Below are 13,082 nucleotides of genomic sequence, written 5' to 3'. Positions count from 1 at the left end.
TTCGTACATCTTGTCAGTTACATTTGTTACAGAAAGTTGCTGATGTTGTGGCTATGTAACACTTCATTTTCTCTTTCAGTATCTAGAGAGCTTAAGGACCAAACTACATATTGTGTGGGCCATCCATCTTATTCTGGTGTTGTTTTCACTTAACAGCAGCCACAGGGAATGTGGGAATTATATTGAAGTGCTGGGGGAGGGAATATTTTTTAACTCACTTCTCCATCAGCCCTGTTCTTGGTCTAAAGTCTTCCTCACATCCCCACCCACATCAGAAAAGTTGTCATTTATTTCCTTTGCAGCTTCAGGGGGCAATTTAGTTTTGTTAACGGATCCACGGTAGAATGGATTAAATACAACTCCCAGTATTTCTGTACCCCTCCCCTCCCCGCATGCTTTTTAAAAAGTGAAAACCAGTGCAGAGAAAAGCACTGAATAAAAAGCTGTGTCTGTAAAAGAAAAAAAAGAAAAATTTTCTGTGTCACAATCTGCTTTGGGGGTTAACCCTTACATAAATGCAGATAGTATTTATAATATAATGCTTCCCCCTAGTTAAAGTACATCTTCATTGTACTTTGGTTTTAGCATTAATTTTTGGAGTGGTCATAGATCATCAATATAATAGAATGTTCATTTGTTTCTCTTTTTATTTTATTATTTATTTCTTAAAATTTATACACCACTTGATTGGTAAAGTCGTTTACAAAAAGTATGTTTGTTAAAAGTATGTTCATAATACAGGGTGATAGTAAATGGAAACTATACTTCATTATGAATCACCCTGTATTACTACTACTATTAATAACATTTTTAAAAATCATAGTACGTGCACGATGGCCTAGTTTCCCCACCACATAGCAGTTTACCTGTCACCAAGCACCCTCCATGTATATAGGTTCCTCCTAGATGGTTCTGTCTCCCAGAAGCTGATTAGAAATCTCTCCCAGTTCTCATCTTTCACTTCCATCTTCCTGGTTGAATGTAAGGTACCAGTCAAACCTTTTCTCTGCATGTATGTGTTGGACAGTCATGTCCCGAGTATCAAAACTCTGGCTGGATATCCATATGTCCATATGTCCAGACCTGATTGGAGGATTTGCTTCCCACCCTTAGCCTCCCTCTTTAGGGAGTGGAATAAATCCTTGTGAAAATTTGTAATTACCCAATGTGAGGGGTGATTCTTACTCCTCACTTGTGAGACTCCACTTTAAGATTGTTTAGCTTAGCTTACACAGAGAGCAAACTGCTTCTTAATGCTACCAATCTGCCTCCCCACAATCCCTTATATCTCCATACCAGGTCTCAGTAAAGCTTTTTAATTCAGATGCTGAGGTTTGACTGTGTAGCTTTGAACAATCCAAAGACTTTCCCCCTGTGTGCCAAACTGCTGTTTAATACTACACACTTAGATCAAGAGGGGGTGGGGGAAAACAGTCTGAACTTGCACCATGGTTGCTGGTAATTGCCCACTCCTAGGTCTCCTGCAGTTCTTGGAATTCCTCTTGGTCAAGAATTACGGTAAATTGTGAGGTGGTAGATGACATAAGTTCAGATGCCTTGATCTCAAGGCAACTGACCAATTTCCACAGTCAAAATGGCAGGCAATGACTGCCCCGCATAAAGTATACCATCATTATATCTCATCCCTGAGATCTTGGCTGTAAGTGAAAATAGAGCTATTTGAGCATACGTACATAGGAAAGGCCAAAGGAGAAACTTCATAGGAAAGGCCAAAGGAGAAATTACCTATCAGGGTTTAAAATAACTGAAGGATTTACCATGGATCAGACAGGATTGGCTGGTTCAATTTACAGTAAATCAGATTAGAATTTCTTGGTATGCATGTTCTTTCTCTGCTTGTTAACCTTTTTCTAGGAATAAATGCAATAATTTCATTCTTATTTAAATAACTATATAGCCTTGAATTTTAATGATGCCAATTCCAAACAGAAAAAATCCAAACAGAAAAATCATTATTTGAGTCCACAAACAAGTGTGTGGACAGCAAAACTAAATCAGTTTTTCCAAAACTAAAATATTAGCTAAATATGGTTAGCCAAAACCAAAAGTGTCCTTTCTGCCTCCCAGTGACTAAAACTGGAATTTTGTCTGCAATACACTTTCATTCCTGTATGTCCAGGACAGATTGCAGGTAAAAAAGAACTGCTGACTTCACTTGTCCTGCATTGATGTCCTGCTGAGTGTATTGCAGCCTTTTACTCAGTAGGATCAGGTTATCTGACCTGCCAATAAAATTCCATGCAGATCTATACTCTGGCCTGGTCCCACAGTCTGAACAGCTTGTCTCTCAATACAAATTAAACTGCTACAGACCTCCTGCAAGAAGCCCTGGCTGATCGCATTGAACCTGCAGCCTGCTTCCCGGCTGCCAGCCATAGCATGCTAGCTTTTCCTCTAGTGAATCCTTTCTCATAGACATGATGGCTTGAATTCTGAGATCCCATGACTGACACTCAACTCATGGAATGCTCCTACAAAAAGCTTATCTATATGCAGGTATCTAACCAGGCCACTAGTGCAGATGAACCCCAGCCTGATACTAATAAATTGGTAAATTTATAGCTAATAAATGGATTACCCTTGTTTATGTTCTAATCAGAAATTGGAAATATATATATAAAAAATTCCTTAAATGATTTAAGGGATCTCTGGATTGTTCTATTGACTACATATTACCTACATTTCCAACTCTTGAAGTTTTATATAGCTTTTGTATAAAGGTTTTTACCATTATCTTTCAAATCATAGATCAGTCACTAACAGCAGATCCACTCTTGTCCTTGCTTTCAATAGAAAGCAATAGAAATCCCATAATATCTCATAAGACAGTGGTCTTTCTATTATTAGCAACAGGAAGAATGTCAATGGCCAGCCAGTGGCCATTGGTTGCCTCGTACCCCTTAATAAATGCAGGGTCCTGGGTCTTGATGCAGGTAGCAAGCCTACCCATGTTATTGGGGAAGATCTAGCCTGTGTCTTGAGAATGCACAGATATTGATTAGTAGTAGTAGTAGTATCAAGTTACCAGTCCTAGTTTTCAGCTTTGCAAGTTTGTATTGAATTTATTATTTATTTTGTCTGTATACTCCTAACTGTCCTACTAGGCTAGTAGTAGCGTACATACAACTGAAGTGTTCCTTTCAATAATTAGCTGAAGCACAAAGTGTTGCACTTTTTCCTTTCTTGTTGAAATGCTGGCAGGTTCTTATCTAATGTCAGGACCTCTTGAGCTTTGCCTTGTCCATTTTGTGTGTGTGAAAGTTGAACATGTTTGCTTTTTCTTGACCAAATAAAGAAATTTTATAGGGAGAGTCAACCAGAGTTTACCTTTGTGATTTGCTGTTTGTGTGTGTGTGTTGCACACATAGGCAAGGATTCTTTCCGTAAACAATAAAAAATGGAAAGATCCCTTTAAAATACTCTTCCCCTCTCACTTTAATCTAATCTACTAACCACCCGTTCTAGGGACAATGTACTAATGGTGAATAGAATGTCCCAATTTTCTGAGGAATGTTGGAGGGTATACAAGGAGAAAGAGCAAGATACACTGTGTGTTTGAATACTTCGGCTGTGTGAAGTACACACTGTATAACAGTTCTTGGATTCTTTTCCACAATATGAATGACACAAGTTTTAGGGGTTAAAATTACAAACATTATGTTTGTGTTGCAACATGCACATCCTGTTTTTAGATAGATTGTTTTTTAAAGTCACGCTAGATCAAGCAGTGCCAAATATGGTAATAGAATTAAACTACAAAATTCCTTACAATTGTGTCATCATGGCTTGAAAGAATCTTTTATACTGCACTCCCTGGATTGTTACATCCATGGAACCAAGTTTATTGTGCCAAGTTAACTAATTGTCCCTAGATTTCCTTTCAGTGTAAATTGGTTTTCTGTTTAATACACACATGTGATTTCAGGTAAAAAATACCAAGCACCCTACTCACATACCTGAAGGTCATGTAAGACTCCCCACCCCACCTGCAAAAAACACATGGTGTGTGTTTGTTTGATTAAGAATAATAATTTTATTATTTATACTCCGCCCATCTGACTGGGTTCCCCCACTCTGATTAATTGTGCGGTCTACCAGATCTTGTTAAAAAGTCCTGGGAAATCCAGCATTAATCTTTTAACTGGACATGTTGTTCAGTGGTGCACCAACTACCTGGTGGTTTGCTACCCAGTGATGGTGGGCAGAGGGAGGCAGGAATGGTCATCTGTAGCCTAGCGGACATCCACCTTCAAAATAGCTGGTGGAAATGTGCTTCCTGAAATGACAAATCTGAATTTCTGAACCTAAGGAACACAACATGCACATGCAGCTGCAGCTTTAGTGAATGTTTGTTCAGATTAATTTGCACTGACTACAATGTGGGAATACTGAAACTTATGTAGCCTAGCTCTGATCCTATTGAGTTTTAGGAATGCAAGCGTTTCCTACTGTAGGAGAGAAAATGGCAGACACCAATGTTGGGCTGTAGCTCCCAGTTAAGCCATTCTAATGATCTACTGTTCATCCTGGTCAGTGATATAAACTCTTGATGGTCAGCATTTCTTCACTTACAGATGCCCCCTAAGCTTTATTAACAACCCACCAAATCGAAATATAAACTGGTTGCTTCTTTCCTTGGTAATGTTTTACCCATGCCCCCAATAGAAACATATAATGCATGCATGTTGTCTCTCTCTCTCTCTCTCTCTCTCTCTCTCTCTCTCTCTCTCACACACACACACACACACACACACACACACTTTTTCTAAGAAGTCTGAGTAAAAATGGACCATCCAATTTCAGTAACAGTCAAATAGTAGAAATCATGGATCCAGTGCTTCAGAAAATATTAATAGGCTCCAGCTATCAGGAGTAAGGGAAACATCATCTTAGGGCAGCAATCTTCCAGCATATGTCCTCAGATGTTGTTCGACTACAGCTTCTATCACCCGTAGCCAGTTTAGTTAATGGCCAAGGATGGAAGAAATCATTGCTGAACAAGATAGGAGAGAACATATCTTAGAGAACAACATTTTCTACTTGAGCTTTAAGAGACCAAGGTGTACTACAAATGCGGCATAAATTAAATATATTTCATGGCTTTTATACTCCCCCCCCAAAAAAAAACCTTTCAAAATTACTGATCCAATAAGCTCATTGCCCAAATCAGTTTTGCACCAATTGATTAAATAATATAGTATTGCATTACTTATGTGATTATTCCTTTTCCAATGATCCGTTTGAGAGTATAAAATAGGCCTACTTTTTATATTAAAAAATCTGTCTTATTTTTCTTTCTTTTATTACCTGCCCTTCACCAGTAGGTCCTGGGCATGGTTAAAACAATTTAATGTTCAGAGATTAAAAGCAATTAAAAGCAAAGGAACACAGGAATAAGGTGGGTCCTCCTTTGTAGGTCAGCCATACTTTGTAAAAATGTTTGTATTTATAGCTAAATGCAGAGAAACATTTGTTCTGTCCAAACCCTAAGTTTGTCTGCACATGTGTGAGTTTGAAGGGGGGGGGGGGCTTCTGCACAGTGACGTTCATTGCTAGGTCATTGGTCTGAAAGGTGCTTTGTGTCAGTCTACACAAACTCAATGAAATGATAGGTACTGGCAGAAACACAGTTTTCTGTGCTTTACCCACTTCCATTTTTGGCTAATAAGCTAAGACTTGGCAACAGTAAAAGAGGGAAGAGATAGGAACAAATTGTACACTCATGTAGTACCAAAAAAATTGCTCTGTACTTTGTTGCTCTTATGTTCAATTTAAAATGCAATTAGTGATTATGAACCATGTCATGAGCATGCATCTGCTCAGTGGGCTGTTGCACATTAGGGTCTTGCCATACAGTGTAGCTGCCATTTGGAGAGACTTGCAAGTAGCCTGTGTCTGGTGAATGTCATGAGAGGTGAATCTTAGGTAGGCAAGTTTCAAAGTATGGTAGAAAATGTCTGCAAAAACAGAATGACATTTCTAATCATTTTAGTGAGCAAGAGAAGCCTAAGTTATGTGGAGTTTATGGGATTTTGGCACAGTGGCATAACTAAGAGTAAGTAGGAGTAAACTCTGGTAGTAGGAGTAAACTCTGAGAAAGTTGATCTCCCATTATACAGTTCTATTTTATACAGGACTATTTTATTGATAAATGTCAGACAAAAGAATGAGTGAAACAATATTATAATCTTATAAGGTTTATTTTTATGGCTGGATTTAACTAAACTGTGCTAAAAACAAGTCCCCCTAGCACAATGGGATTCACCCCACATGCCCTCCCCAAATCCATTTGGGAAGGGCAGGAGAACCCTCAGAACTTGATAAGAGGGACCAAAGTTCAGCATAATAGGACATGTTTTCCATGTGGAAGGTTCAATTTCTGATATTCTAGTTAAAAAGAATCCAGTGGCAGGTAATGGGTGAGAAAGCCTCTGCCTGAGACCCTGGAAAGTTGCTTAAAGTCAGAGCAGACAGTTCCGAACTTGATGGACAAACAGTCTTACTTGGTCTAAGGCATCTTCTACATTTCTGCTTTTTTATTTGGAATCTCTTCTTCATCTATACTTGCGACTGTTTCAGAAAGAGTATTACTGTTTTTCATTCCTCATCAGATTGCTTGTGTGCGCTCTGCCAGGAACTTCTCTTGCAGAAGCTTCTGTAAATTACTTCACTGGCAAAGAAGGATAGCCTTAACAAATAAGCAGAGCAAGACTGCAGTTTTGTTCACACATACCGGAGAAGTAGCCCCATAAAATTCAGTGGCATTTCTGAGTAGTTCACGTATAGGATTAAAGCTGTAAGGCATGATTTCTGATACATGTGCAGTTTTATATGTGGTTCACAGCAATAACAAGCTCACTACAGAAATAAAAATTTATGTTTTATAATTTGTTGTCAATATTAAACACTACTGAAGAAACATTATTGTGGTCATGGACCAAATATGTTTACAAGTTGTTGTTTTTTTCACAGCACAACAAACACACCAGATGATGTTTCTAGTAGATATTCACGAACAGCAGACAGAACAGGATATAACAGATATAGCAGGGATGCAAATTCTTCTGGAAACATTTTACCAAATAATTCTTTGGAAAAGAAGGTTGAAGATCTCGAAAAGGTAAATGTGTAATCAGTCACTGGGTGTGGGCAGGGAGTTCTGTAAAGCAAGTCACCAACACTGCAAAGACCTTGCTGCGGTTGCCACCGAATAGAAGCTACTTCAGAAAGTAGAAACACCTAGATATTGACGTCCAACTAAGATCTTAACAATTGTGTAGGTTCATATTGAAGCAGATAATTTCCTTCAAAATCAGCACTTTGAATCTGGGCCAGTTGGATTTTCTAAACAGTCTTTCCAGGCACCTTTATGTATCATACATTGCAAGAATCAAACCTGATTATTATAAAGGCATATATTATGTATGAATAAAACTGGCCAGTTCACATGATACTTAGTGCATCTGACACCAGTATTGTTGAGCTTAGTGAACTATTTGTCTCAGATTTTAAAGAATATGTATATTCTTTCCCAATAAAGTATTTTTGAAAACAAAATGAATAAAAATCAAATTTTTTCCTTTTTCCAAAAAATGAAATTGGATTTTTAAAATTTCAGAATATTGACTATGATCCTTTGTCTCAAACACACACACACACTGCATAATTTTCTACTTAAAACAATGAATCAGAGGGGGGATTATTATATTTTTTAGAAGAGGCATAAATATGACACGAGACATGTATTTATTGTTGTGCAAATTATGACTATATAGACTCTTAATGAAATTGCATAGGCACATTATTTTTGTTGTTTTTGTTATTTATTAAATTTGTTAGTTGCTTTTTATCTTGGTCAAGGCAAACAAGAAAACTATCCCACCCTCCCACATAGATACATTAATACCAGGGTGGGGGTGGGGACGTTGAAAACATCTCACCCACTCCTAAACGGCCACAGATAGTTAAAGGCCAGAGACCTGGTTATAGAGGTAACAGCCACAGGTGGGAAACCACCACAGAAAAGGCCCGTTCTTGTGTTGCCACCCTCTGGACCTCTTGTGAAGAGGGCACATGAAGAAGGGCCTCAGTTGATGGTCATAGGAGCTTGCAACAGTAGGGTCCCTGTTGATTCATATGGGGAGAGCTGGAAGCCATTATGATTTGGCCATGTACTGGGTATTGTTAACCCCCCTTGGGCTCATTCATATTTTGTACTGTTTAAAATGTAATTTAATGTCTGTCTTTTTAACCATTTTTGAAAACTGAATTCTAATTAATTTGTGTACATCTTTTGTTTGAAAACATGCTATACATTGTTGGATTTTTAAAAATATGTTATCTCAATTAGTATCCACAGAAAGAGCCAAATAAAAGAGAAATCCTTTATTTCACAATTTCTCCTGTAAACAAATGTAAATTGCATAGTGCAAAAGATGTGACCAGCAGTTATTAATTATATTCCATATATAATATAAAGGCCTTATGAGGCTACAAACAGTTGTGCATTAATGCCTATGGCAACCAATTGCATGCTTTTGCAGGAGGTAATGAAATGGAAAGTTAGAGACTTGATTGAAATTAATGATTTTCATCATCTTGATTTAAATCAGCCCACTCTGGATAATAGAAGAAAAGCCTGTGATATGTCTATATGGTGTGTCATTACATGCAGCATATTTTGGGTCTAGAGCTGAACTCCTAAATTCCATTGAATCTTAAACTTGATTACATTTACTTTGTATGTCTATTCTTTGCATTGTTCTTAAAATAAATATTATCTTTTATTTTTTGAAGGAGCTAGCAAAGGAGAGACAAGAAAACATCAGGCTTGTGAGGATAACACAAGACAAAGAGGAGTTAATTGGGAAACTGAAGGAGGAAATTGATTTATTAAACAGGGTAAGTGCTTGTTTGCTGTGGAATACAGTCGTACCTTGGTTTATGAACTTAATCCATTCCGGAAGTCCATTCTTAAACCAAAGCATTCTTAAACCAAGGCGTGCTTTCCCATAGCAGCAGGGGACTCAATTTACAAATGGAACACAATAGGAAGCAGAATATGTTCTGCTTCCAAGGCAAAGTTCACAAACCAAAACATCTACTTCTGGGTTTGCAGTGTTCTTAATCCAAGTTGTTCCTAAACTAAGCTGTTCTGAAACCAAGGTACCACTGTATGAGAAATTCCCCAGAATTTTGGGGACAGTGCACATATCTTCCATTCTGGGACTTCCTCCTGTAAGTAATACCACTTTCTGGTTATTGGTTTATTTTTACATTTTTATCCTGTCCTTCCTCCTGAGCTCAGGTGGTGTATTTTGTGTCCCACATTATGTGGCTCTCATTTTTGTCAACCAGGCAGTTCCCAGTGAGTCTCTTTGAGTTACCTGGCATCTTTTCATCCCCAAACTGCTTGTTCCTATTGATGGTTTATGCTTCTGCATTCAGGTGACCTTCCTGCTGGTTTCAGGTGAAGGGCTTCTTGCTGATGTACAGTAATCTTGCAATTTACCAGGGGGTACTTTCTGCGGATTGCACCTAAAGCAAAATTGCACAGTGTCAAAACACATTGAGTTCAGTGGTGGGTGGGCATTGCCAAAGTCTTTCTTCCTGACATCTGCCCCTCTTCCATCCCTTTTTAAATTTTGCTTGTTTGTTTATTTAGCCAAGTGCATAAAGCTTAATGCACACAACTTAAAATTGTGTAAGTTGCAGGCTTACTATATTGTAAAAAGAGGCAATCTGTCAAGAGCATTCTCAACAGAAACCAAAGTTCCTTTTCTCAAGAAAGTTGCCCCTCTCCAAAAAAAGCACCAGTATGTGCAATCTCCAGTTTGAGCCAAAGGAAGCCAGCACTGAGCTGAACAACACTATCTTTTTATTCCCCAGGGCAGCTCTGGGGTAGAAAGAGATGGTAAGGGGGCAGCAGTGTGTGTGTGTGTGTGTGTGTGTGTGTGTGTGTTGGCTCCATGGATTTTCAAGTGTATGTATTCACATGCAAGACATATACACATGCACACTGGCAGGCAGCCCTTGCAGGAGTGACCAACCCTCAGTGTAGCCCTTGGGCCAAAAAGATAAGCTACCCCATCCTAATTGGTTGAGAACCATAGCACTAGTTGACGGACACTTTGTCATTTGACTCTGGAATGTGTATGGTGCTCTTGTTCCCTTGAACAATAAACATTTAATTCTTAAATTAGGTATGCAATTTTGAAAAGGAATCTTAATTCAATAGGAAATAAATCCCATATATGACTGACTCCTTCCTTTTGACTTGCCTTGAGTATTTAAGTTGCAGACAGTTGTTGTGGTTGGACCATGTCCAAGTAGCTCATTCTTTAAGTCATTTTTGGAATGTTATTTCTGCTGCATAAACATTCCACAAAGTAAGCGTATGTATGTGTGTGAGAAAGAAAGTATTTTATATACACACACACACTATTATGTCCTTACGTGAGCTTCTTGTGCGCTGTATCTGGGCCACCTGTGTTTGATTATGGATTTCCTGCATCAGGATTTGACAAGATGGCTTAAAAGCCCAGCTCTAGTTCTCTTGATACAAATTAGCCAAGACAAAAGCAAACCTAAGTCTATTGTAATGAAAAGCTAGTTGCTTTCCTTTTCTTATGACTTCTGAAATGGATTATTTTTTTTTTACCATAGTGGATGCTTTAACCCAGGAATGAGAAACATGTGGCCCTCCAATTGTAGTTGGACGTCATCCCTCCTCATCCTTGACCACTGGGTATTTTGGCTGGGGCTGATGGGAATTGGAGCCTAACAACATCTGGAAGGCCACATGTTCCCGACCCCAGATGAAGTTAGCTGCTGACCTCAAAGTGCTGTCCCGACATGACTGCTTTGTTTTTGAAATGTGATTTCACGTCATTCTTTACTTGCTTTCAATTAGCTTTTGCTCATTTCTTATGGGCCACTAACCTTTAAATCTCACTTCTCCCCACCTTTTCCTCTCTTGAGATACTGGAAGTTATCCAGATGCCCATTGTATGGATGGGAGGGAGAAATGTGCACAGCTGATGTTTTTTAGAGTACTGCTACAGTTGATGGGGCATGCAGCTTTTTAAAAGCTGAAAAGGAGCTTGCCTCATCAGCTGTGGTGGGTAGAGTTATTTTATTTTATTTATTAAATTTTATACTCCACTTGAGTGTAAAAAAGAAGAAGCTTCAAAGCAGTTTACAAAAATGATGTGAACACTTCTAAGAACTCTCCAGCTGAATGCCCAGAGTTCCATATGTTCCAACAATTTACAGGAGAAAACAGGAACATGCTTATAACAACCATATTCTCATACCAAGGTAAAGGGACCCCTGACAATTAAGTCCAGTTGTGAACAACTCTGGGGTTGCGGTCCTCATCTCACTCTACAGGCTAAGGGAGCTGGCGTTTGTCCGCTTCCGCAGAAAGTTTTTCTGGGTCATGTGGCCAGCATGACTAAGCCGCTTCTGGCGAAACCAGAGCAGCGCACATAAATGCCGTTTACCTTCCCTCCGGAGTGATACCTATTTATCTACTTGCACTGCATGCTTTCGAACTGCTAGGTTGGCAGGAGCTGGGACCGAACAACAGGACTCACCCCATTGTGGGGATTCGAACCGCCAACCTTTCGATTGGCAACCTCAAGTGGCATAGTGGTTTAACCCACAGCACCACCCGTATCCCTCTCATACCAAACCCACTATTTTATCTGATGTGCCCATTCACTCTTCAACAGCCTTGTTGTGGTGCTTGTTTTAAATTTGTTCTTTAAAGAACCCAGCCAGATGGGTGGGGTAAAAATAATACACACACACAAACAATTAACATCACCGGGGGGGGGGGAGAGGGCTGTGTCTCCTGTCCTTGCCTATGGGGCACCTGCCAATTCACCACCACATTTTGGGGCATGTCTGCAAAGGTGAAGCCTGTTGAATGCGCACCACCTGTTCTGAGCTGGAATCCAGATTGTACAGTGAGCATGCATTTGGCAAACTTCTTCCCTGGAGACATGCCCACAGCTTGGGAGTGGGTAGAGGATACAACAGTATGGGCAGGGCCACCATGTGGCATGATAATTGCATAGAGAGAAGAACACTTCAATTAGGCTATGAGTGTGGCACAATCTTCACCAGCATGTGGAATGGTAGCCTTCATACACCATGACACCTTGATGTTTATGTGTGGTTATGTGCATGTGCATTAGAGGCAAGATTCGACCACCTTCCCAGACTCACTCAGATTACGTTTTTACATATTTGTTCTTATTACTTATTAGATTTTTCTTCTGCCCTTCCTCTTAAAGAAGCCATGGACTACAAACATTGAAAAGAGAGCAATTCAAGAGTTAAAAACATTTTTTTAAAAATTCAAAGCTGCCAGAATACAATAAACCAATAAAATACAGGGTAAAACTTAGATAGGAAAAACATCAATAAAAACAACCAGTTAAAACCAATTACAGCATATTTATTTGTCAGTGTATAACCTAAAAACCTGTATAAATAAATATGTCTTTGCCAGATGGCAGAAGATCACCTTTGGGAGGGGGCAGAACCCTGAACAATGACAATTCTAGCAACTCTCATTAACACAATTTTAGCAGGCCATTCCTAAAATGCAAACATAGGGGCAAGGATTTACCTGGGGCAGGTTTCAGACAAGGTGTTTCCTGGAAAATTAGGTACAGTAGTGCATAAGTAACAGTTGGAACAGATGTCACTTAATGCAGAAATCTCCTTTGTATTGCTGGCAAAGAACACAAGCTTTTCTAGGCTTTTATTTCATCTCCTCTCCAGTGCCTGAAGGATCCCCCACCTTTCCTGGCTTGCACAACGATTCCCAATTTTACCCTTTATCTGTTTTCCCATCGTTTCATATATATGGCACTTGGCAAAATGCTCGAGAAGCCTTTTTAAGTTTCCATCCTTGGGCCCAGCAGCTAATTTGGAAAGAATGTTTGGACTACTGGTAATAATGTAAAGTAGTTAAAATATAGTTATAACTATTCTGGCACAGAAAAAAAATTCCCATGTCTAGAAGTATGGACTCAGTAACACAACAG

General features: G+C 39.1%; 1 protein-coding gene across 1 annotated transcript in view; it reads left to right on the top strand.

Moving 5' to 3' along the window:
* Positions 1-13,082, top strand: part of PAWR (pro-apoptotic WT1 regulator) — a 60,546-nt gene that overhangs the window by 44,795 nt on the left and 2,669 nt on the right. The window contains exons 5-6 of the mRNA XM_053406842.1: positions 6,994-7,141; positions 8,818-8,922. Of these exons, the coding sequence (XP_053262817.1) occupies positions 6,994-7,141; positions 8,818-8,922 (253 nt within the window). The remainder of the gene's footprint in view (positions 1-6,993; positions 7,142-8,817; positions 8,923-13,082) is intronic.

Source organism: Podarcis raffonei, chromosome 10 (assembly GCF_027172205.1).
Source record: "Podarcis raffonei isolate rPodRaf1 chromosome 10, rPodRaf1.pri, whole genome shotgun sequence".
Taxonomy (NCBI): Eukaryota; Metazoa; Chordata; class Lepidosauria; order Squamata; family Lacertidae; genus Podarcis; species Podarcis raffonei.
Note: the sequence above shows the minus strand (reverse complement) of the source record. Positions and strands in the feature narration are given on the sequence as shown.